Raw genomic sequence first — 26,040 nt, 5'->3', positions numbered from 1 at the left:
ACATACATAGATGATATAAGCAGGAAGAGGTCTTTTGGCCCTTCAAGACTGCTCCGCCATTTATCACGATCATGGCTGATCATCCAACTCAATAGCCTAATCCTGCTTTCTCCCCATAGCCTTTGATCTCATTCTCTCTAAGTGCTATATCTAGCCGCCTCTTGAATATATTAAATATTTTAGCATCAACTACTTCCTGTGGTGATGAATTCCACAGGGTCACCACTCTTTGGGTGAAGAAATGTCTCCTCATCTCTGTCCAAAATGGTTTACCCTGAATCCTCAGACTGTGACCCCTGGTTCTGGACACACCCATCATTGGGAACATCTTCCCTGTATCTGCCCTGTTTAGTCTTGCTAGAATTTTATAAGTCTCTATGAGATCCCCCTCATTCTTCTGAACTCCAGCGAGTACAATCCTAACCTAGTCAATCTCTCCTCATATGACAGTTCTGCCATCCCTGGAATCAGTCTAGTAAACATCCTTCCTCAGAAAAGGAGACCAAAACTGCACACAATATTATAGGTGTGACCTCACCAACGTATAGTTGCAGCAACACATCCCTACTTCTGTACTCGAAACCTCCGCAATGAAGGCCAACATACCATTAACCTTCTTTACCACCTGCTGCACCTGCATGCTTACCTTCAGCGACTGAAGTAAACATGCAAGTGCTGCATGTGCAAACATTCTACAGCTGAAGTGTATATACACCGTCATATTGGTCAACCTTTCTGTCCAGGCACCCAGGGAACTCACCCAAAACAGGCCTCAAACCTTTGTACATTAATATCAGGGACATAATGCCTTTTTGTGACGCCTGTTCTAAAATTCTAAAGTGAAATGAAATGAAATGAAAATCGCTTATTGTCACAAATAGGCTTCAAATGAAGTTACTGTGAAAAGCCCCTGGTCGCCACATTCAGGCGCCTGTTCGGGGAGGCTGTTACGGGAATTGAACCGTGCTGCTGGCCTGCCTTGGTCTGCTTTCAAAGCCAGCTGTTTAGCCCTGTGCTAAACCAGGCCCTCGGCAAGTGAATGCAGAGGTCAGTATTTTCAGGTGCTTCACAACCAAACCAGCTTCCTTTAAAGAGATGTTGAAGGCTGCTACCTGAATAGTAATTAATGTTCCATTTACTTACATTATGGTGGAGGCAGAATTTCCCAAGGCCCTGCCTCCGGCCTCATTAGCCGCATGCACAACACACTGCACCAGGATGGTGCTCCAATTTGGGTGCAATCCAATTTTTCTTACTTTATTTTATTTGGAATTTGGAATTCCAGCACCAAAACAAAATAGAAATTAAAATCATAGAAAAACTGAAAGTAGATTTGCAAGGATTTAATGGGCCTGATTTTTTTTAAAACTGTGCAAGTCAATGGGTTATACGGAGTTGAAAAATCTCACCCATGAGCCCTGATTCACAGCCACTTTGAAACGTGCAAAAGTAGAAGCAATTTTTTGTACTGCACTTTTATTGCAAATCAACTAAAAATTTACAACAAATTTAGTATTAATGGCACTAACTCCATGCAACTTCATAGAATGGAGGTAATAGAGAATTCAATAGAGGATAATAACCATTATATCTGATTGTAATCATAGAATCATCAAACTTACTGTGCAGGAGGCCATTTGGCCCATCGAGTCTGCACCAGCCCTTGAAAGAGCACCCTACTTAAGCCCACACCTCCACCCGATCCCCATAACCCAGTAACCCCATCTAACCTTTTTGGACACTAAGGGGTAATTTAGTGTGGCCAATCCACCTAACCTGCACATCTTTAGACTGTGGGGGGAAGCCAGAGCACCCGGAGGAAACCCACACAGACATGGGAGAAAGTGCAAACTCCACACAGTCAGTCACCTGAGGCTGGAATTGAACTCCGGTCTCTTGAGCTGTGAGGCAGCAGTACTAACCACTGTGCCGCCACCGCACCCCCCCCCCCCCCCTCCCTTTTCTAAAACCATTTTTTTTTCTTCTTTGGCAACCCACTGTAGTTGATGTGACTGAATTGACATCTCCCAGAATCCTCATCTGCCGCCTCTGCTAGATGCTCCAATTTGGATGCAATCCCATTTTCCCCCCTTTATTTTGTTTTGAATTTGTCATTCCAGCACCAAAACAGAGTAATATAAATTCAAATCATAGAAAAATGGAAAGCAAATGAACATTGACTCATGCGGAGGTCAGTACTGTCAGCTTGTTTGACAACTAAACTAGCCTTATTGATTACAATTAATATAGATTCTGCCAATATAGAGTCCAAACTGGCACAAGGTTTTGGCATAATACGGTTACTAAATCAGTGACTTCATCAGTATAAAAGATAAAAACAGTTGTAAACTAGGGTTCAGTTAATGAAAGAAATTAATGATGTTTGACAATATCCTTGAGAAGCCAAATAAACAGCGTGCTTATCATAAGGATGGACTCACTTTATGATGGAAATGTTGTGTCGTCACAGCAAGAACCTCAATGCCAAGGCTTGCTCTTTTTAATTGTTCGTGGAGAGCTTGTAGCTGTTTGGTTTGCTTCTTACATTTGTCCTTGAGTCTCTGCACAGTTTGGCGCTCGGTCTCTCGAGACTGGAGGTCAGGCTTGGCTGAAAATCCATTTCTCGTTCCACCTGCAGCACTCCTTAGCTTGCTTAGCCCTTGGGGAGAAATAAAGCAAATATTAGAGACTCCTGGCAAAGGTTTTCATCAAGTTTAAAAATCAAGCCCGTAACTAATGCTTTTAAGCATAATCACCTTTTTAAAAAAATTCTGCACCACCAGCATTGCACAGACAATGCTTTGTTAATAATTACATCCAATTAGGTAAGATTAAATGTCAGTGGTCATTAAAACTGAAGTCGTTTTAACAGAGGATGTAATTGATTTTATTGGTCATAGTCTGTTAAGACTACACAGCACACAAGTCACCAGCTGAGCAAGGTACAGCAAATAAACTGGCTGAGGTAAGAATGTGATTTAACTGCAGTACCCACAAGATTAGTTATTCAGGGAAGATTGAGCTCATGAATAGGCATACACATCATCCAAAGTAAACCGTACAAAGTGAAAAGAAGAGTCAATGACTTCAAATCCTCCATTACCTCAGATATCTGACAGTGTAAACTGTATCCTCTATAAATTCTTCTCAGAATCTATTTGCGGATGATGAAGTTACATTCCTCATCTTAAAGTCTGGTGCTTCTCATTTTTTGAACAGGGGTTATTGTACCACCTGGTGAAAATCACAACACTCCACAGATGAAATTCAACTCAGTGCTACAGTCCGAGTGCTGAGTCTCTGAACTTTGCATTACATTCTATCATGCCTGTAATGGGCCGGACATCAGCCGGATGCCACATTGTCTCAGGCACTTGCAAAAATACGCAAATCAGGATTGTACACCAACTGTAGGACTCCAAAATGAGAAACGGCTCTGCATGTTTTAGCTAAGTGATAATAAAGCGTATTTTCTTTGTATGACAATTAAGTGATGCTTTACTCGTGGAAATCAATGGTTAATCCAAGAAACAGGCACTGTAAGCCCACATGACATAGAACAGAATCATAGAATTCCTACAGTGCAGAAGGAGGCCATTCGGCTCATTGAGTCTACACTGACCCTCCGAACGAGCACCCTACCAAGGCCCACTCTCCCATCGAATCCCTGAAGCCCATAACCCCACCTAACCTTTTGGACACTGCGGGCAATTTAGCATAACCATTCCACCTACCTTGCACTTCTTTGGACAGTGGGAGGAAATCGGAGCACCCGGAGGAAACCTACGCAGACACGGGGAGAACGGACAAACTCCATGCAGTCACCCGAGGCTGGAATTGAACCCAGATCCCTGCCGCTGTGAGGCAGCAGTGCTAACCACCGTGCCGCCCTTACCTCAGTGTGTGTTCATATCTAGTTTAGGTTGATCCAAAATCAGAGAAAGACTTCCCCTTTCAAATTTTGTTTAAGAATAAAATGGATTGCTCGGATTTGTACTCACATTGATTTAAATGTGCCCATTCGCTCATTAGGACCACTAGTTCAGGCAAATAAAATTGGTTTTAGATGCACATATCAATCCTTTTTTTGTTTGTAGGCGGTAATTAAGTGACATGGTTATAAAAGTTCAAAATCTGTCGAACAGAAAACCTTTCCAACAATAATTGGCATCAATGAGGCGAAGGAGGAGGGGACCCTGTCCCGACAATGTCCCGGGCACTGATCTTGTTGATTTTGAAGCGGGATTAGGATCCATTGCAATGTGGGTCGTATAGGCCGATTTCGCTCCTCAATGTAGACGCTAAGTTGTTGGTGAAGGTGCTGGCTACGAGGATTGAGGCCTGTGTCCCAGGGGTGATCCATGAGGACCAGACGGGGTTTGTGACGGGCAGGCAGTTAAACATGAATGTGCGGAGGCTCTTAAATGTGATCATGATGCCCTCAGTGGAGGGGGAAGTGGAGGTAGTGGCGGCTATGGACGCGGAGAAGGCCTTTGATCGGGTGGAGTGGGAGTATCACTGGGAAGTGCTTGGGAGGTTTGGGTTCGGGTAAGGGTTCATAAGATGGGTCAGGCTGTTATATAGGGCCCCAGTGGCGAGTGTGGCTACGAACCGGCGGTGGTCGGAGTACTTTAGGTTGTACCGCGGGACGAGGCAGGGGTGTCCCTTATCCCCCTTGTTGTTTGCACTGACAATGGAGGCGCTGGCCATGGGACTGAGGGAGTCTAGGAACTGGAGGGGATTGGTCCGGTGGTGGTTAGGAGGGGGGGGGGGGGGGGAATGACGACACCGGGTGTCGTTATATGCTGATGAACTGTTGTTATATGTTGCAGACCCAGTGGAGGGGATGACGGAGGTTATGCGGATCCTTCTTTTGGAGACTTCTCGGGCTATAAGCTCAACGTAGGGAAGAGTGAGCTCTTTGTGGTGCATGCGGGGCACCAGGGAAAGGGGGATAGACGAGCTACCGCTGAAGAGGGCGGAGAGGAGCTTCCGATACCTGGGGATCCAGGTAGCTAGGAGCTGGGGGGCCCTGCACAAGCTCAATTTGACACGGTTGGTGGAACAGATGGAGGAGGACTTCAAGAGATGGGATATGCTGCCACTCTCCCTGGCGAGTAGGGTGCAGTCGGTCAAGATGACGGTCCTCCCAAGGTTCCTGTTTGTGTTCCAGTGCCTTCCCATCCTAATCCCCAAGGCTTTTTTTTAAAACGGGTAAGCAGGAGTATTATGGGATTCGTATGGGCGAAGAAGACCCTGAGGGTGCAGAGGGTGTTGTTGGAGCGTAGCAGGAACGGGGGGGGGGGGGGGGGGGGGGCTGGCGCTGCCAAATCTATGTGGCTATTATTGGGCAGCTAACGTGGCGATGATCGGTAAGTGGGTAATGGAGGGAGAGGGGGAGGCGTGGAAGAGGAAAGAGTGGCGTCTTGTGTGGGTACGAGTCTGGGGGCGCTGGTGACGGCACCGTTGCTGCTTCCGCCGACAAGGTACACCACGTGTCCGGTGGTGGCGGCGACTCTGAAGATCTGGGGAGAAGTGGAGGCGACATAGGGGCGAGGTGGGGGCCTCGGTCTGGTCCCCGATACGAGAGAACCACCGGTTTAGTCCCCGATACGAGAGAACCACAGGTTTGTTCCGGAAAGGATGGATGGGGGATTTCGGAGCTGGCAGCGGGCTGGGATTAAAAGAATGGGGGACCTATTCATCGATGGGACTTTTGCGAGCCTAGGGGCGCTAGCGGAGAAATCTGGGTTACCTCCTGGGAATGCAAGTGAGGGCTTTTGTGAGACGGCATGTGAGAGAATTTCTGCTGCTCCCAGCACGAAGGATTCAGGACAGGGTGATTTTGGGTGTATGGGTCAGAGAAGGCAAGGTCTCAGCGATCTATCAGGAACTGCAGGAGGCGGAGGAGGTCTCGGTGGAGGAGTTAAAGGGTAAGTGGGAGGAGGAGCTGGATGAAGATCTGTGGGCTGATGCCCTGAGTAGGGTTAATTCTTCCTCCTCTTGCACCAGGCTCAGCCTAATACAGTTCAAAGTTGTCCATACGGCCCATATCACAGGGGTGAGGATAAGTAGGTTTTTTGGGGTGGAGGACAGATGTGTGAGGTGCTCGGGGAGCCCAGCAAATCACGCCCACATGTTCTGGACATGCCCGGCGCTGGAGGGGTTCTGGAGGGGTTTTGCGAGGACTATGTCCAAAGTGGTGAACACCCGGGTCAAGCCGAGCTGGGGGATAGCATTGTTTGGGGTATCGGACGAGCTGGGAGTGCAGGAGCCGAAAGAGGCCGGTGTTCTGGCCTTTGCGTCCCTGGTAGCCCGGTGGAGGATCCTACTAATGTGGCGAGATGCAAAACCCCCAAGAGTGGAAGCTTGGATTAACGATATGGCAGGGTTCATCAAGCTGGAAAGGATAAAGTTTGCCTTACGAGGGTCTGTGCAGGGGTTCTCCAGGCGGTGGCAACCGTTCCTAGACTTTCTCGCGGAACGTTAGGTGGAGGTCAGCAGCAGCAGCAACCCGGGGGGGGGGGGGGGGGGGGGGGGGGGTTCTGTTTTGTTTAGGTTAGAGTGGGGCGTTTTCCTTACTGGCGTGTTTATTTGTTAAATGGGGGTTATTGTATTTTGTTGGAAATCTCATGTACAACTTTTGCTTGTTTTGTGCTTTATTCTTTTTTTTCCTGGTTGGAGTGTTTTGTTGAAAATCGCTGAAAATTTGAATAAATATATATATTTAAAAAATAATAATAGGCATCTACATCAATAACACATCTCATTTCGAACTGATATTGGGGGTGATGTTTTTCTCTGAAAGTGAGTAAGCTGCAGAAAGAACAATTGTGGGTAGACATCTCCAGTGGAAATAGCACTAGGGGCTTGCTGTAGGCCAACAGGTCAACCCACTGTGAACAGAGTGTAAGAATGTTGTGTAGGTCAGGAAAAGTTAATAAATCACCATAAATTTAGTGCATCCAGATGGCCTAAGATCAGTGTTGACAAATGTAATGCATGACTGCTACATCCTCCATCAATTGAGCCATCTGTTGCTCTTGATAGCACCCCATCTCAATGTAAATTAGACCATTAGTCCAATAATTGGGGTGCATTGGGCCTCACCATTTAGGCACAACATATCCAGCTAACTCAGAATAGCATTCAAAAAGCCAAGAGAAAATTGAACTACAAAGCCAAAAACAGTAGAATATAAGAGAGAGGAAGTTGCTCTCATTGGAGCACATTGAGTGTTATGCCCACATTTTCTCACTGAAAAGCAAAGGAAAGATTCTAAAGCTTGACGCACTGTGAAGAAGAGCCATGTGGCTGATTCCTGGATTTGAACTCAAGTCAAAACCCATTCACTTCTGCAGAGATAAGATCAGGCCCTTAGTTTGTCAGAGGGCTGAATTATAAGGAACGGCTGGATAGATTATTGATTGTCAGCCTGCAAAGTTGGTATCTGCGAGATGTAAGGTAGCAAATGGTGTGGAGAAGTTAATCTGGAACACTACTTAGAATAGGAGAGGGAAACACCTGTTCATACTGGGAAAATGTAACTATAGGATTGATATCAGGGCATTCTACATAGGTACAGTGAACTTAGGAGCTCTTTACATGCAAATGGTGAATCAATACTTCAAATGGATATCTGGGAAAAATGGTGATGGTGCTAACTCTGAATTGTTGAAGAAAAAATTAGAAGCAGCAAGGGCAAATGGAAGGTACTCTGGATGGATGAAATAAGATGATCTTCCCCATTCCTAAGTACCTTGTCTGATCTTGTAAACATGCCTTTTGAAAAATGGTCACATTTTGTGATTCCTGTGGTTTGTGATTTTTGCCTTTTAACACAAAGAAATTGATGGAAATATTCACAGAAAGGTGACGTTCCTCTGTTAAGGCCCATTTGGCTTTTCAGCTGGCCTACACATCTTTGTGTTTCTTTCAACTAGTGTTACATTCAACACCACCAGGTACTTATCAAAAACCTTTACAACAATGAATGGTCGTAAGTGAAAAAGGTAGACTTGCTCGGTTACCGCAAAACTCTATCCCATATAGGCTACAATTCTACATTTTTATCCAGTTTCGTACTGAACAATAATGGTCATTTGTTTTCACTCTTTGGTAATTGGCTAATACCTGTACTTCCTGAGTAGTGAGCCCTAACTACCTTAGGCAACAAAGGTATGCTATTGTGTCACCATCACTGTAGCTTAAAGGAAGTGTGCTTCAAAGATGTAACAATTAAAGCTGACTGCATAATTATACACGAGAGATTCATTATTCGAATCCTAAAATGAATTGAACAGCCAGGCCACAACTAATTGCTTCCTATTACCTTGTCCCATCTCCCAGTATAAAAATAAAACACATAAAAAATATTCTGTGATTTGAACTTCTCCATCGCCTGTGATTCTGTGACAACTGTCCAGTCTTCAATATGATAATCATTTTCCTTCTGTACATTTGACTCCATCTCTCCCTTTCACCTTACAGAAACTTGACCTTGCCGTTTTTGCTATGATCTCTATGATCGGGCTCATTCTTTGACTATTAGTGTTATTACTGCTAAGAGAATCAGTTAGCAAAAAGACTGTGTCTCCCATAAGGCCTCTGATTTAAAATGTTATACGAAGCTGCAACTAGGGACCAGATTGAGAACTCATCATATCTCTTTTCACATTTTCTTCGTACGCTAGATTAAATTTGATTTATATAATAATTTGAGCATAACATCAGATATAAATGTGGGCTCATTGGCCCACCACATTTAGATCCGCCTGGTGTTTTGTTTTTCTTATAACCTGTTCCAATGCTTGCATTTTTATTATCCAAAAATTTATGGACAATTTTCATGAAGCCTTCCTCCAAATGATAACGGTGATAAACAGCCACAGCTCTCTGCTGGACTCTAGTAGTGATTGATCCCCCATGCAGCAACACTACCAATCTTCCAATCGCACATCCTCCATCCATATTGAAGTTATCTGTTGTTCAGTAACTTGAGAAAGGAATAATGATGATATTTATAATATCATGTATCTGTACCAGGTTAAAGTCCAACAGGTTTGTTTCAATGTCACTAGCTTTCGGAGCTCTGCTCCTTCCTTAGGCGACCCTTCCTTAGGTGCTCCTTCCTTCACCTAAGGAAGGAGCAGCGCTCCGAAAGCTAGTGACATCGAAACAAACCTGTTGGACTTTAACCTGGTGTTGTAAGACTTCTTCCTGTGCTCACCCCAGTCCAACACCGGCATCTCCACATCATGTACCTGTAAGTAAGGGGTGGGCACAGCACCAATACTGAGAGAATACGGGAAATTGCAAGGAGACTTTGATTGTTCAACAGAGTCGGCAGAAATGGATCAGAAGCTGTTCAATGAGAAATTTTTTTTTTGAAGGAATGGTGAAGTGAAATACCCACCAACAAGAGAATTACTAAGAGTGTGGAGACAGGTGCACATACAGATCATTTTAATGATGGAATTACAGATAAAAAAGGAAAAAAATATTCTTGGATTTGGAATGAAGCCAAAAAACATTGGGCGGGATTTTCCGTTTTCCGATGGCAATTTTGTAATCGGCTATCGGGTGGAGAATCCCTGTTAACAATGGAATCGGGGGCGCTGCCTGTTTTCACAAGCTCCGCCCCAACCAAAACAGGATCCTCGAGGAGCGGGTCGCACACCGTTGGGACGGCCTCAGGATGTTACCCGAAGGCCCTGCCCCGATGCTCTTCCCCCGATGGGCCGAGGTCCCGACCACATGGCGGACGTGTGATCTCAGCAGTTGGGAACCCGGCGTGGTGGCTGCGGACTGTGTCCAGCGCCACCACAGTCAGGGTGCAGGAGCCATGCTGCTGACCGCAGGGCCTTTAATGAGGGCTGGGGGATGGCCAGGGGGTGGCGAGGGGGTGTCCTGGTAACACTATTTGGACACGCCGGGTCCGCGCACGGCTGGCACCATGTTGTACGGCACGACTGCTGCAGGTCGTCGCCGTGCGCATGCGTGGCCACGAACCCGGCAATTCTCTGGCCGTTTTTGTCGTGGAGGTCGGGCGTTTTACGTGGTGCAGCTGCTAGCCCCTCACCGGTCGGAGGATCGGTGCTGGGGTGATGCCGATTTTTATGACTTAAAACGCCACGGATCCTCCGGACATAGCCTGGAAATTGGAGAATCCAGCCTACTATATTGAATTTGTTTCTGGCATTATTCAGCTGTTATATTCCCAATAACCATTTAGTGAATGAAGAATCTGAAAACCACTTGGCACAGATATATTTAGAGTGAAACATTACAAGTATCCACTCAACTTTAACATAAGAACTAGGAGCAGGAGTAGGCCATCTGGCCCCTCGAGCCTGCTCCGCCATTTAATGAGATCATGGCTGATCTTTATGGACTCAGCTCCACTCTCCGGCCCGTACACCATATCCCCAAATCCCTTTATTCTTTCGAAAGGTATCTATCTTTTTCTTAAAAACGTTTAAAGAAGGAGCCTCAACTGCTTCACTGGGCAAGGAATTCCAGAGATTCACAACCCTTTGGGTGAAGAAGTTCCTCCTAAACTCGGTCCTAAATCTACTTCCCCTTATTTTGAGGCTATGCCCCCTAGTTCTGCTTTCCCCGACCAGTGGAAACAACCTGCCCGCATCTATCCTATCTATTCCCTTCATAATTTTATATGTTTCAATAAGATCCCCCCACATCCTTCTAAACTCCAATGAGTACAGTCCCAGTCTACTCAACCTCTCGTCATAATCTAATCCCCTCAACTCTGGGATCAACCTAGTGAATCTCCTCTGCACTCCCTCCAGTGCAAATATGTCCTTTCTCAGGTAAGGAGACCAAAACTGAACACAATACTCCAGATGTGGCCTCACCAACACCTTATACAATTGCAGCATAACCTCCCTAGTCTTGAACTCCATCCCTCTAGCAATGAAAGACAAAACTCAATTAGCCTTCTTAATCACCTGTTGCACCTGCACACCAACTTTTTGCGACTCGTGCACCAGCACACCCAGGTCCCTCTGCACAGCAGCATGTTTTAACATCTTACCGTTTAAATAATAATCCATTCTGCTGTTATTCCTCCCAAAATGGATAGCCTCACGCTTGGAAACATTGAATTCCATCTGCCAGACCCTAGCTCATTCACCTAACCTATCCAAATCCTTCTGCAGACTTCCGGTATCCTCTGCACTTTTTGCTTTACCACTCATCTTAGTGTCGTCTGCAAACTTTGCCACATTGCACTTGGTCCCCAACTCCAAATCATCTATGTAAATTGTGAACAACTGTGGGCCCAACACTGATCCTTGATGGACCCCACTAGTTACAGTTTGCCAACCAGAGAAACACCCATTTATCCCCACTCTCTGCTTTCTGTTAGTTATGAAGTGCCTTTTGATACTCTTTTGATCAAAACAAATAATTGATTAAACCAATTCACTGAAGGTAAAGATGAAGAAAACAAAGTCCCAGATGACCATATGATGCTTACCCTTTGAGGGGGAGAGCTGACTGGTGGTGACCTGAGGATCAATACACCTCAGGTGAGGTGCAAGCCGGAGGCCTTCATGAATAATCTCAGCCGCTATGGGAATTTAACCCGCGCCGCTGGCCTTGCTCTGCATCACAAACCAGCTGGCTAGCCAAGTGAGCTAAACTGGCCCCCAATTCACTGAAGAACCACCCTTTAAAGGGGCACTATAACAATATTTTTATAAGTGCTTAAATAGCCACCCAATCACTGCCTCTACCAGTAAGTATTAAACTTCAATTGATGCAATTAACATAGGCCATCATTGGAGTACTGTGCAATTTCAGACAGCCCAGTTTAAAAAGCTTATTACAACCATGGACAGGGTGTAGCCAGATTCATTTGTATGAAACCAAGAAATGAGAAGCCTGGAAACATCCAAATCTGCACCAGGTTTGAGCATTCCCTCTCTACAAATTCGATCAATAAAAATCAGGGAGAAAAGCCTTAGCCACTTGAGGATTTGACTGTCGAGCAAGTTCAAGATGATGTAGTAATTGAACCAGAGGACAGACTGATCTATTTGTGGCTTACTTTGCTGATGCTCATGAGCAACAAAATCGTGAGCCTGTTTATTCAGAGGAACTGGGAATTGCAAGCCAAAAATTGAAAGATGGTTACATTCTTCAAGGACTTTGGAAAGTGATGAGTTGAACTTCAAGTTTACTTTTCTTTTGGTTTATTTTAAGAAGTTATTTCACAGACTACAGTCTAACAATTAAAAATGGCTTAAAAAAAAACATATCAGCTTGGCTTAGCCCATTTATAGGATGTGGGTTAATCAGCCATTTGCTTGGTGTCATTTCACATTGCTGTCCTAATCCTGAATAGCTGATGCCATGCTACTAGGTATATTGGGCGGGATTCTCTCACCCTGGGGCCGGCCCGGAGAATCGCCGCGGCCGGCGCGAGTCATGCCACGCTGCCCTTGCGGAGAATTGGCGCCGGCGCGGTGCCGGACGGGGGCCGCTCTACGGGGACCCCCCCGGCGATTCTCCGCCCGGCCGGACCAAAAAACCCGAGTCCCGCCGGCGCTGTTGTAACCTGGTCTTACCCGGCGGGACCTTGACGTGGAAGGGTCCAGGGGCGGCCTGTGGGAGGGGAGGGTGGGGCGGCCTGTGGGAGGGGAGGGGGGTCCGACCCCAGGGGGTCCTCCGCTGTGGCCTGGCCCGCGATCAGGGCCCACCGATCAGCGGGCCGGCCTCTCAGTCTGGGGTCTCCTTTGTTCCGCGCCGGCCATATAGCCCTACGCCATGTTGCGTCGGGGCCGGCGCGGAGAAGGGAGAGACCGTGCATGCGCGGAAATCACGCCGGTCCCACTGCGCATGCACGTGTTAACGCCGGTGCCACTGCGCATGTGCGGACCCTGCAGTGCCCATCTGACGACGGGATCGGCAGCTGGGGCAGCGTGGGTCGCTCCAGTGCTGTGCTGGCCCCCTGTAGGCACCAGAATTGCTGATCCTGAGGCCATGTTGACGCCGTCGGGAAACGTGACGGCATTTACGACTGCGTCAACACTTAGCCTCAGGATCAGAGAATCCTGCCCATTATCTTTCAAGACAGGAAATATTTGAACTTAAAGTGGATGGCAGTGGGTTTACTCCAAGAGGCTGTAAAAAGTTACGTTCATTGAAGTCCAATTCACTTTATTCTTCCGATTTGCTGTGTTCTTTCCTAGCTTTGGAAGAATTATTTGCCATCTGTTCAAAATCAGTTTGTGGCAGGTCTATTCGGCAGCAGCTGTTTGTCACTTTTTCATAATCAGAACCCAAATCAGATTCAGAACTCTCGCCTCAATCATAAGACCATAAGACATAGGAGTGGAAGTAAGGCCATTCGGCCCATCGAGTCCACTCCACCATTCAATCATGGCTGATTTCAACTCCATTTACCCGCTCTCTCTCCATAACCCTTAATTCCTCGAGAAATCAAGAATTTATCAACTTCTGTCTTAAAGACACTCAACGTCCCGGCCTCCACCGCCCTCTGTGGCAATGAATTCCACAGACCCACCACTCTCTGGCTGAAGAAATTTCTCCTCATCTCTGTTCTAAAGTGACTCCCTTTTATTCTCAGGCTGTGCCCCCGGGTCCTAGTCTCCCCTGCTAATGGAAACAACTTCCCTACATCCACCCTATCTAAGCCAACCACTATCTTGTAAGTTTCTATTAGATCTCCCCTCAACCTCCTAAACTTCAATGAATATAATCCCAGGATCCTCAGACGTTCATCGTATGTTAGGCCTACCATTCCTGGGATCATCCGTGTGAATCTCCGCTGGACCCGCTCCAGTGCCAGTATGTCCTTCCTGAGGTGTGGGGCCCAAAATTGCTCACCGTATTCTAAATGGGGCCTAACTAATGCTTTATAAAGCTTCAGAAGTACATCCCTGCTTTTATATTCCAAGCCTCTTGAGATGAATGACAACATTGCATTTGCTTTCTTAATTACGGACTCAACCTGCAAGTTTACCTTTAGAGAATCCTGGACTAGCACTTCAGCATTATGAATTTTGTCACCGTTTAGAAAATAGTCCATGCCTCTATTCTTTTTTCCAAAGTGCAAGACCTCGCACTTGCCCACGTTGAATTTCATCAGCCATTTCTTGGACCACTCTCCTAAACTGTCTAAATCTTTCTGCAGCCTCCCCACCTCCTCCATACTACCTGCCCCTCCACCTATCTTTGTATCATCGGCAAACTTAGCCAGAATGCCCCCAGTCCCGTCATCTAGATCGTTAATATATAAAGAGAACAGCTGTGGCCCCAACACTGAACCCTGCGGGACACCACTCGTCACCGGTTGCCATTCCGAAAAAGAACCTTTTATCCCAACTCTCTGCCTTCTGCCTGACAGCCAATCGTCAATCCATGTTAGTACCTTGCCTCGAATACCATGGGCCCTTATTTTACTCAGCAGTCTCCCGTGAGGCTTTTTGGAAGTCAAGATAGATAACATCCATTGGCTCTCCTTGGTCTAACCTATTTGTTATCTCTTCAAAGAACTCTAACAGGTTTGTCAGGCACGACCTCCCCTTACTAAATCCATGCTGACTTGTCCTAATCCGATCCTGCACTTCCAAGAATTTAGAAATCTCATCCTTAACAATGGATTCTAGAATCTTGCCAACAACCGAGGTTAGGCAAATTGGCCTATAATTTTCCATCTTTTTTCTTGTTCCCTTCTGGAACAGGGGGGTTACTCAGCGATTTTCCAATCCTCTTGGACTTTCCCTGACTCCAGTGACTTTTGAAAGATCATAACTAACGCCTCCACTATTTCTTCAGCTATCTCCTTTAGAAATCTAGGATGTAGCCCACCTGGGCCCGGAGATTTATCAATTTTTAGACCTCTTAGTTTATCTACTACTTTCTCCTTTGTAATGGCTACCATATTCAACTCTGCCCCCTGACTCTCCGGAATTGTTGGGATATTACTCATGTCTTCTACTGTGAAGACTGACGCAAAGTACTTATTTAGTTCCTCAGCTACTTCCTTGTCTCCCATCACAAAATTACCAGCGTCATTTTGGAGCGGCCCAATGTCAACTTTTGCCTCCCGTTTGTTTTTAATGTATTTAAAGAAACTTTTACTATCATTCCTAATGTTACTGGCTAGCCTACCTTCATATTTGATCCTCTCTTTCCTTATTTCTCTCTTTGTTATCCTCTGTTTGTTTTTGTAGCCTTCCCAATCTTCTGACTTCCCACTACTCTTTGCCACATTATCGGCTTTCTCTTTTGCTTTGATGCATTCCCTAACTTCCTTTGTCAGCCATGGCTGCCTAATCCCCCCTCTGATAACCTTTCTTTTCTTTGGGATGAACCTCTGTACTGTGTCCTCAATTACTCCCAGAAACTCCTGCCATTGCTGTTCTACCGTCTTTCCCACTAGGCTCTGCTCCCAGTCGATTTTCGTCAGTTCCTCCCTCATGCCCCTGTAGTTACCTTTATTTAACTGTAACACCTTTACATCTGATTCTACCTTCTTTCTTTCAAATTGGAGATTGAATTCTACCATATTATGATCACTGCCTCCTAAGTGCTCCCTTACTTTAAGATCTTTAATCAAGTCTGGCTCATTACATAACACTAAGTCCAGAATGGCCTGTTCCCTCGTGGGCTCCATCACAAGCTGTTCCAAAAAGCCCTCCTGTAAACATTCAATGAATTCCCTTTCCTTGGGTCCACTGGCAGCATTATTTACCCAGTCCACCTGCATATTGAAGTCCCCCATGATCACTGTGACCTTGCCTTTCTGACATGCACTTTCTATTTCGTGGTGCATTTTGTGCCCCCGGTCCTGACCACTGTTAGGAGGCCTGTACATAACTCCCATTATGGTTTTTTTGCCTTTGTGGTTCCTCAACTCTACCCACACAGACGCCACATCATCTGACCCTATGTCATTTAGTGCTATTGATTTAATTTCATTCCTAATTAACAAGGCAACCCTCAGCCCACCTCTCTGTCTTTTCGATAGGTTGTGAATCCCTGGATGTTTAAATGCCAGTCCTGAACCCCCTGCAACCATGGGCGTCATTCTCCGCCCCCCCCAGAGGGTCGGAGAATGGCCGTTGGCCGCCGTGAATCCCGCCCCCGCCGGTTGCCGACGTCTCCGAAGGGAGAAAAGTCGGCGGGGCGTTAATGGCTCCGCTGCCGCGGAGAATGTCACGGGTCTGCGCAAGGCAGCCGATTTTCGGCCTGCCGATATTCTCCCTTCCGGATGGGCCGAAGTCCCGTCGACGTGATGACCGTTCACGTCGACGTGAATCAAACCTCCTTTTCATCGGCGTGACCCGGTGCCCCAGGCTCACGCCGACCAGCGTGGAGGTGAGTGACGGCATGGGGGGTTGGCTCTGGGCAGGCAATGGCGTGGCCGCAGTCTGACTGCGTGAGGAGAGGTGTGTCTCGGGTTGTGTGTGTGTGTGTGCGGCGGGGGGGGGGGGGGGGTGGTTAGAGTAGGCTGGGCTCCGGGGGAGTGCCGGGAGGGGGTCCGTGCCGGAATGGAGGTTGGGGGGGGGGGGTCCGTGCCGGGGAGGAGGTTGGGGGTTGGGGGTCCGTGCTGGGGTGGAGGTTGGGGGGGGGGGGTCCGTGCTGGGGTGGAGGTTGGGGGGGGGGTCCGTGCCATGCCGGAGGTTGGGGGGGGTCCGTGCTGGGGTGGAGGGGTCCGTGCCGGTGTGGGGGTTGGGGGGGTCCGTGGTGGGGTGGAGGTTGGGGGGGGTCCGTGTCGTGCCGGGGTGGAGGTTGGGGGGGGGGTTCCGTGCTGGGGTTGAGGTTGGGGGGGGTCCGTGCCATGCCGGGGTGGAGGTTGGGGGGGGGTCCGTGCTGGGGTGGAGGTTGGGGGGGGGGTCCGTGCTGGGGTGGAGGTTGGGGGTTGGGTCCATGCTGGGGTGGAGGTTGGGGGGGGTCCGTGCTGGGGTGGAGGTTGGGGGGGGTCCGTGCCGTGCCGGGGTGGAGGTTGGGGGGGGGGTCCGTGCTGGGGTGGAGGTTGGGGGGGGGGGGGGTCTGTGCTGGGGTGGAGGTTGGGGGGGGTCCGTGCTGGGGTGGAGGTTAGGGGGAGTCCGTGCTGTGCCGGGGTGGAGGTGGGGGTTGGGGGGGGGTCCATGCTGGGGTGGAGGTTGGGGGGGGTCCGTGCTGGGGTGGAGGTTGGGGGGGGGTCCGTGCTGGGGTGGAGGTTGTGGGGGGTCCGTGCCGTGCCGGGGTGGAGGCTGGGGGTTGGGGGGGGGTCCGTGCTGGGGTGGAGGTTGGGGGGGGGGGTCCGTGCTGGGGTGGAGGTTGGGGGGGTGTCCGTGCTGGGCTGGAGGTTGGGGGGGCCCGTGCCGTGCCGGGGTGGAGGTTGGGGGTTGGGGGGGGGTCCGTGCTGGGGTGGAGGTTGGGGGGGGGGGGGGTCTCTGCCGAGGAGGGGGATGGGAGGGCAAGTGAGTTGGTCCACCTGGCCAGGTGCCAGCCTCCAACAGTTGGACCCATGCGGTCCATGCCATCTGGCTGGGGGGAGGAGGGGATATGGGCAATGATGACATGTCGTCGTTCCCCTCCCCCCCACCAGGCCGTCATGTTTTCAGATCATCCAGCGATGTTGGCCGCCGTGGTGGCAGCCGCTCATGTCTATGTTGCCCTGGATGAGGAGGAGGAGGAGCGTGCCAGAGAGGCGGCGCAGGCTGCCGCAGAGGGGCAAGCGGCAGCCGCCCAGGCTGGAGGGACACCTGACCGACAGGACGAGGAGGGGGAGGAGGACGTCGCGGCCCCACGGCAACGGAGGCACCCGAGGGCGCCCCGTGTGTACCGGCCCCGGCAGTCATACCAGGACCTCACGGACCGGGAATGCAGGAGGAGACTCCGGATGAGCCGGGAAACCGTGGCACACATCTACCACCTGCTGGCACACCTGTCACCACGTGGCACTGGCGGGGGACACCCTCTCCCCGTGTCCGTCAAGATTACGGTGGCCCTGAACTTTTATGCAACGGGGTCATTCCAGGCACCGAGTGGGGACCTGTCCGGCATATCGCAGACATCGGTGCATCCGGGCAGTGACAGATGCCCTTTATGCCATGGCGCACCGCTACATCCGCTTCCCCGTGGACCGGGCCAGCCAAGATGCCCGGGCCGTGGGCTTCTCTGCCGTTGCCGGGTTCCCCATGGTCCAGGGCGCGATCGATGGGATGCACGTCGCCGTGCGGCCACCTGCAGATAACAGGGCCGTGTTCACTAATAGGAAGGGGACCTATTCGATGAACGTACAGGTGGTCTGCGACCACCGCATGATGATCCTGCACGTCTGCGCCCGTCACCCAGGCAGTGTACACGACTCATTCGTGTCGTCGCGGTCATCCATCCCCGGCATGTACGAGGGACGCCATCCCCGGCTGAGGGGCTGGTTGCTGGGCGACAGGGGCTACCCATTGCGATCGTGGCCGATAACGCCTATACGGAGGCCACGCAATGAGGCGGAGAACCGCTACAATGATGCCCATGTAGCGACAAGGGGAGTGATCGAGAGGTGCTTTGGCATGCTGAAGATGCGTTTCAGGTGCCTGGACCTCTCTGGGGGCGCCCTCCAGTATCGGTCAGATAGGGTCGGCCGCATCATTGTGGTGTGCTGCGTCCTGCACAACATAGCCCAGCAGAGGGACGATGTGCCGCAGGCAGAGGAGGGCGGAGTGGAGGAGCAGCAGGAAGAGGCCCAGTCCTCCCCAGATGAGGGGGATGGGGGCAATGGTCAGGGCAGACGGGGTAGACACAGGCGGGTGGCTGTCCACCGTTACCGGCTGGCCCAGCGGGCACGGGACAGACTGATAGACGCCCGCTTCACTGACTAGATGGGCGTGGGAATCGGGTAGTATGGCCACAGACCGCACACCATGGCAACAGCCGACCACCCACACCCCCCACCCATCCACCCACCCAGCACCCTCACCCCCCTCCCCAACCCCACCCACCCCACCCGCATGCACCCCCCCCCCCCCCATTGCCGATCCACCTGCGGCACAACGGGCCGGGCTCACACAGTTGCGGGTGGACGCGTGTCTATCGCAGGCCATGGAGGATGATGACAACCCGCCCTGCGATGAGCTCCTGGCTCTACATCGTTGGACTATGTCTGACCCATGGCCACAGTACCACCATCCACCCGGACCATCCCTGCATGCGGCTGTGACACTGCAGCGCACGGTCCCGTCCTCTGCCCGGGGGATGTTGATGGCGGCCCAGGGGGAAGGGGGCAGACTCACCTGGGGCTGAGGTAAGACCACCCTCACACACACACTTGCACTCAACGTACATGACACCCCCGCACACTTTGGACAGAGCACAAAGGCAGCTTCTGTAGGTGTAACATTGACTTTAATAACCAAAGGAGTTCATGCACGTGCCCTAGCCCCTAAAACTCATCTGTGCCCTGCACCCGTGCCAACATACTCAGTGTCTAATTGTTTGGCCTTACGGGCCCTTTGACTACGTCTACGTGGTTCCCCAGACGGTACAGCAGAACTGGAGGTGGACTGCTGTGATTCCTGCCCTCTGACACTGGATCCCTTTGGCGGCCGTTTCCTGGGGCGTCCTGGCCTAGATGGGCCAGGCTGCGGCCCGGGCGACTGGGATGGCGAGCTGCCAGCCTGTCCTGCCCGTTGCCCACCTGATGCACCTGGGACGGAAGGGGGGGAGTCCGAGGTGTCGCGGTGTACCGGGACCTCTCCTACAGAGGGAGCCGGGACGGACCACACCACCTCCTCCTCCCTCGGGGTGCCCGATGGCCCCCAGGCCTCTACATGGGTGGGGGATGCGAACGGACTGGCCATCCGACGCCCCCGCGACATCTGGCGCTGCCAGTCCTGGAGGCCCGTGCTGGTATCGACAGGGGTCTGCAGGTTTGCAGCCATGGAGCCCAGGGTGTTGGCAAACCCTGTCTGTGACAGTGCGACGCCGGCTCGCACATGGCCACTGGCGCCGATGCCCTCAGCGATGGCCTGCAGAGACTGGGCCATGGCCTGCTGAGACTGGGCCATGGCCTGCAGAGACTGGGCTATGGCGTTGAGCGCCTCTGCATCTGGCGCTGGCACTGGCTCAGGGCCTCCTGTGAGAGGGCAGCCATTTCCTGGGCCACAGACGCCGCCTGCACGGAAGGCCCCAGGCCTCGCAAACCGTTCCCCATGTCTGACACCGTCGCAACCATTGCCTCCACCGCGGACGCCACCCGTGCGGTGTCAGCCTGGGTGGCACGCATGACCGGCACCACTCCCAGCTCCTGGACGCGGGTGGACTCCTCCACCTGCGACCGCAGCCGCCGCAAGCCACCCGTCACCCTCTTCGCTCGTCTCCGGGTCGGTGGTTGCATCGGATCTATGTGTGGGTGTGGTAACTGCAGGAACACGGGATCTATCTGGGCGGCAGATGTTCGCTTGGGCTGGGCTGCCCTCCGACCGCCCGGTTTCCTACCTCCACCTGCTGTACCGGGACGGCTGTGTTGTGCGCACCAGTGAGTGTACCAGACGCCTCATCACTAAAGTGCCCAACCGTGGTGAGTGTTTCTGCGATGGTGGAGGGTGTTGGTGACAGCAGTGGCGTTGTGTCGTGCTCTTCGTCCCACTCTGAGTCCATGGCACATTGGGGTGGGGGTTCGTCTCCACCCATCCACTCTGACTCACTGTCCGGTATTTCGTCTTCCTGGGTAGTGCTGTCCCGGGTAGGGGTGTCCTGGATAGTGGTGTCCTGGATAGTGGTGTCCTGGGTAGTGGTGTCCTGGCTCGGATGTGACGGGGGCCTGTGGCTGCCCCCCTCATCGCTGGGTGGTCGCTCCCGCACGTGACGGGGGTGTCGTCTCCCTGTTGCTCCAGGTCTCTCCGTCTCCCGTGGTGTGCGAGGGGCATCCTGCGGGCGTCGCATGCTGGAGGGTCCGGGTCTCTCCGTCTCCCGTGCTCTCCGAGGGGCATCCTGCGGGCGTCGCATGCTGGAGGGTCCGGGTCTCTCCGTCTCCCGTGGTCTCCGAGGGGCATCCTGCGGGCGTCGCATGCTGGAGGGTGCGGGTCTCTCCGTCTCCTGTGGTCTCCGAGGGGCATCCTGCGGGCGTCGCATGCTGGAGGGTGCGGGTCTCTCCGTCTCCGGTGGTCTCCGAGGGGCATCCTGCGGGCGTCGCATGCTGGAGGGTGCGGGTGTCTCCATCTCCTGTGGTCTCCGAGGGGCATCCTGCTGGCGTCGCATGCTGGAGGGTGCGGGTCTCTCCGTCTCCCGTGGTCTCCGAGGGGCATCCTGCGGGCGTCGCATGCTGGAGGGTGCGGGTCTCTCCGTCTCCTGTGGTCTCCGAGGGGCATCCTGCGGGCGGTCTGCATCTGCGGGGATGGGTGCCTGGACGTTTGGTCCTGCGATACACAATGAAGCATGCATGGTTAGACATCAGGCAGTGATCAGGTGATACGGGGGAGGGGGATATAGGGGAGGGGGGATATGGGGACGGGCTGTCGGTGGCTCACTCGCTAGTACGCCCCCGACCTCTGCATCAGCAACCTCCCGGTCCTCAGGTCCGCCAGCCAGTTCCAGGGCCCTTTCCTCGTGTACGGTCAGTGGCCTCTCATCAGCGGGCCCTCCTCCAGTCCTCACATGCTCCCTATTGTTGTGTGCACGCTTCTCCTGTGGGGGGGGGGGGGGGGGGGGGCAGGGGTAAAAGGCAACAGTGTTAGGCAGGTATATGAATGCACGCCATCGGTTGCGCGTGCATTGCAGAGGTTAAGGTTAGGGCTGGATTCACTTGGGGATATGGGGGAGGGGGGATATGGGGGAGGGGGGATATGGGGGAGGGGGGATATGGGGGATATGGGGAGGGGGGATATGGGGAGACTATCGACCCATTTTTCCGACGTGACGCAAGTCGGATTTGCGCCGTTTTTTGCGCCGATCGGCGGACTTTCCGCCGATAACGGAGAATTTCGCCCCATGTCTCTGTGATGCCTACCACATCATACCTGCCAGTCACAATCTGGGCCACAAGCTCATCTACCTTGTTCCGTACACTGCGCGCATTTAAATATAGCACCTTTAATTCTCTATTGACCGTCCCTTTGTGGTGGACCTTGGTTTACTGAGCCTTTCCATACACTGTGTCATATTTTGTGGGATGGGGACAATCGTAACCACTCTTGAGTTTTGTCTGTTCGTGTTTTTTTGTATTCCTAAGCAGCTACGCTCCCCGCTGATTCCTTCACCTCTTGATTCCCTGACTTTCCCTTCCCCCCCAATCTTTAGTTTAAAGTCCTATTGACCACCCTATTTCCTCTTTTCGCCAGAACACTGGTCCCAGCTCGGTTCAGGTGGAGACCATCCCAACGGTATAGGTCCCCCCTGTCCCAAAACTGATGCCAGTGTCCCATGAAAAGGAACCCCTCATTCCCACACCACTCTTTCAGCCACGTGTTAATTTCCCTTATTCTTGCCTCCCTATGCCAATTTGCACGTGGCTCGGGCAGTAATCCGGAGATTATGACCCTTGAGGACCTGTTTTTTTAATTTGAATCCTAGCTCTTTATAATCTCTAAACAGGTCCTCTTTCCTAGACTTGCCTATGTTGTTGGTACCGACATGGACCACAACAACTGGATCCTCCCCCTCCCTCTCCAGTATCCTTTCAAGCCGGTCAGAGATGTCCCGCACCCTAGCACCGGGCAGGCAACATACCATGCGGGACTCTTTATCCTGCTCACAAAGGATACTATCTATCCCCCTGATAATAGAATCCCCTACAACTACAACTTGCCTATTTACTCCCTCCCCTTGAATGGCCTGTTGAACCATGGTGCCTTGGTCAGCTGACTCATCCTTCCTGCAACCCTGTTCGCCATCCACACAGGGAGCAAGTGCCTCATACCTGTTGGACAGAGTCAAGGGCTGAGGCTCCTGAGTTCCTGACTGCTGGTTCCCTTTACCTGCCTGACTTGCAGTCACACCCTGCTGTCCCTGGCCACTGGCAGGATTTAAACTACTTACTCTGACAGGTGTGACTGCCTCCTGAAACACAGTGTCCAGGTAAGTCTCCCCCTCCCGGATGTGCCTCAGTGTTTGAAGCTCAGACTCCAGCTCATCAACTCTGAGCCGGAGCTCTTCGAGCAGCCAACACTTACTGCAGATGTGGTCGCTGCAGCTCGCAATGGGATCTGCCAGCTCCCACATCAAGCAGCTCAAGCACATCACCTGACCAGCCATTACTAATTAATTAATTAGTTTAATTTAAGTTTATGGTGGGGGCAGCTTCAGCCACTAATCTACACTGCACTTTTAACTGAAAAACAGCACAATTAGATTAACCACTTACCTTTCCTGGTTACCTCACTGCACCAAACTACCAAATTCTCACTGTCTGTATCTCTCTCACTCAGGCTGTGTCTCCTTGACCTGCGCAATGCTAACAATATAATATAATAATGCTAATAATAATATAATATGGCACTTACCTCACACCAATGGATCTTATTATTAGGTTAGAGGAGGAGGGTGGGTGGGAGACACTACACGTGTAGTGTCTCGGGTTATCTCTCCACCAGAATTTATTGGGGGGGGGGCCTTCCCAGAAGTCCGCGGGTCGAACTTCCGGTTCCCGCCTTATATTAAAAAAAATAAAATAAAAATAAAACAGAAATAAACGGGCGAAATTCTCCCCCAACGGCGGGATGTCCGCCGACTGGCGCCAAAGCCGGCGCCAATCAGACGGGCATCGCGCCGGCCCAAAGGTGCGGAATGCTCCGCATCTTTGGCGGCCTAGCCCCAACATTGAGGGGCTAGGCCGACGGCGGAGGGATTTCTGCCCCGCCAGCTGGCGGAAATGGCGCTTGTTTCCCCGCCGGCTGGCGCGGAAATGCGGCGCATGCGCGAGAGCGTCAGCGGCCGCTGTCAGTTTCCCGGTGCATGCGCGGGAGCGTCAGCGGCCGCTGTCAGTTTCCCGCGCATGCGCAGTGGGGAGAGTCTCTTCCGCCTCCGCCATGGTGGAGGCCGTGGCGGAGGCGGAAGGGAAAGAGTGCCCCCACGTCACAGGCCCGCCCGCGGATCGGTGGGCCCCGATCGTGGGCCAGGCCACCGTGGGGACACCCCCCGGGATCAGATCGCCCCGCGCCCCCCCCCCAGGACCCCGGAGCCCGCCCACGTTGCCTGGTCCCGCCGGTAAATACCAGGTTTGATTTACGTCGGCGGGACAGGCAATTCCTGGGCGGGACTTCGGCCCATCCGGGCTGGAGAATCCAGCGGGGGGTCCCGCCAACCGGCGCGGCCGGATTCCCGCCCCCGCCCAATCTCCGGGAGCGGAGACTTCGGCGGGGGAGGGGCGGGATTCACGGCGGCCAACGGCCATTCTCCGACCCGGCGGGGGGGTCGGAGAATGACGCCCCAGAAACGGGACCAGGTAAGTGTTTTTAAAGTAAAAACTTACCTCCCAGAAATCACTTGTGCACCGCTCCCGCCGATCCTCATCACTGTTATTACTATTAGACAGGAGCTCCTCTTTCTTAAGATCTCCTTCAGTGTTGAAGTTTGCAGAATCTGGGGCGAGATTCTCCGACCCCCCACCGTTTACGGGCAGCACGGTAGCCTTGTGGATAGCACAATTGCTTCACAGCTCCAGGGTCCCAGGTTCGATTCCAGCTTGGGTCACTGTCTGTGCGGAGTCTGCACGTCCTCCCCGTGTGTGCGTGGGTTTCCTCCGGGTGCTCTGGTTTCCTCCCACAGTCCAAAGATGTGCAGGTTAGGTGGATTGGCCATGATAAATTGCCCTTAGTGTCCAAAATTGCCCTTAGTGTTGGGTGGGGTTACTGGGTTATGGGGATAGGGTGGCGGTGTTGACCTTGGGTAGGGTGCTCTTTCCAAGAGCCAGTGCAGACTCGATGGGCCGAATGGCCTCCTTCTGCACTGTAAATTCTATGATAATCGCCGGGGGCTGACGTGAATCCCTCCCCCGCCGGTTGCCGAATTCTCCGGCACCGGCTATTCGGCGGGAGCGGGAATCGCGCCGGTTGGCAGGGCCCCCCCCCCCGCGATTCTCTGGCCCGGATGGGCCGAAGTCCCGCCGCTAAAATGCCTGTCCCGCCGGCGTAAATTAAACCATCTACCTTACCGGCGGGACAAGGCGGCGCGGGCGGCTTCCGGGGTCCTGGGGGGTGGCTCGGGGCGTTCTGGCCCCGGGGGGTGCCCCCACGGTGGCCTGGCCCGCGATCGGGGCCCACCGATCCGCGGGCGGGCCTGTGCCGTGGGGGCACTCTTTCCCTTCCGCCTTCGCCACGGTCTCCACCATGGCGGAGGCGGAAGAGACTCCCTCCACTGGGCATGCGCGGGAATGCCGTCAGCGGCCGCTAACGCTCCCGCGCATGCGCCGCCCGGAGATGTCATTTCCGCGCCAGCTGGCGGGGCACCAAAGGCCTTTTCCGCCAGCTGGCGGGGCGGAAATTCGTCCGGCGCCGGCCTAGCCCCTTAAGGTTGGGGCTCGGCCCCCCAAGATGCGGAGCATTCCGCACCTTTGGGGCGGCGCGATGCCCGACTGATTTGCGCCGTTTTGGGCGCCAGTTGGCGGACATCGCGCTGATACCGGAGAATTACGCCCCTGGTTCTCTACTAGATTGTATCTTTGGCAAACCTCTTATGAGGAATCATTCTCGTAGAGATAATTTCATCGGTATCAGCAGAATCAGATTCACTACCATTGTCATTTGATGTGTGATTAATGTCTTTCAACGTTTCTTCATTTGAGTCATTTAATGCCCAATACGTTTTCCTAATTCCCACCTGTCCTGCCATTGGTCTCTCATGCTCTATCCGCAATACTTCTCTCGGATTCTCTGTAAATATGGGTGAAGCTACAACCTTCACTCCGGCCAAATCAGTCCACAAGGGTACGTCTACTCTGTCCACTGGTAACACCTTAACTACTCCAACAACTACTGTTCCTGACACTAAATCACACTCCAATTGTACTTTATACAAGTTCTTGTTATAAATAAAAAGTAATTGTGTTTAAATTTACAAACCCGGTGACTG

At 52.0% G+C, this 26,040-nt stretch overlaps 1 protein-coding gene across 3 annotated transcripts in view; it reads right to left on the bottom strand.

The window, feature by feature from the left end:
• The window catches only part of LOC140391911 (microtubule-associated tumor suppressor candidate 2-like), a 766,862-nt gene that overhangs the window by 159,020 nt on the left and 581,802 nt on the right, over positions 1–26,040 (bottom strand). For all 3 annotated transcript variants that reach the window (XM_072476954.1, XM_072476953.1, XM_072476955.1), the window contains one exon: positions 2,442–2,659. In XM_072476954.1, the coding sequence (XP_072333055.1) occupies positions 2,442–2,659 (218 nt within the window). The remainder of the gene's footprint in view (positions 1–2,441; positions 2,660–26,040) is intronic.

Source organism: Scyliorhinus torazame, chromosome 15 (assembly GCF_047496885.1).
Source record: "Scyliorhinus torazame isolate Kashiwa2021f chromosome 15, sScyTor2.1, whole genome shotgun sequence".
In the NCBI taxonomy this organism is placed as follows: Eukaryota; Metazoa; Chordata; class Chondrichthyes; order Carcharhiniformes; family Scyliorhinidae; genus Scyliorhinus; species Scyliorhinus torazame.
The sequence above is the reverse complement of the archived record's forward strand: the minus strand, read 5'-3'. Positions and strand labels throughout refer to the sequence as shown.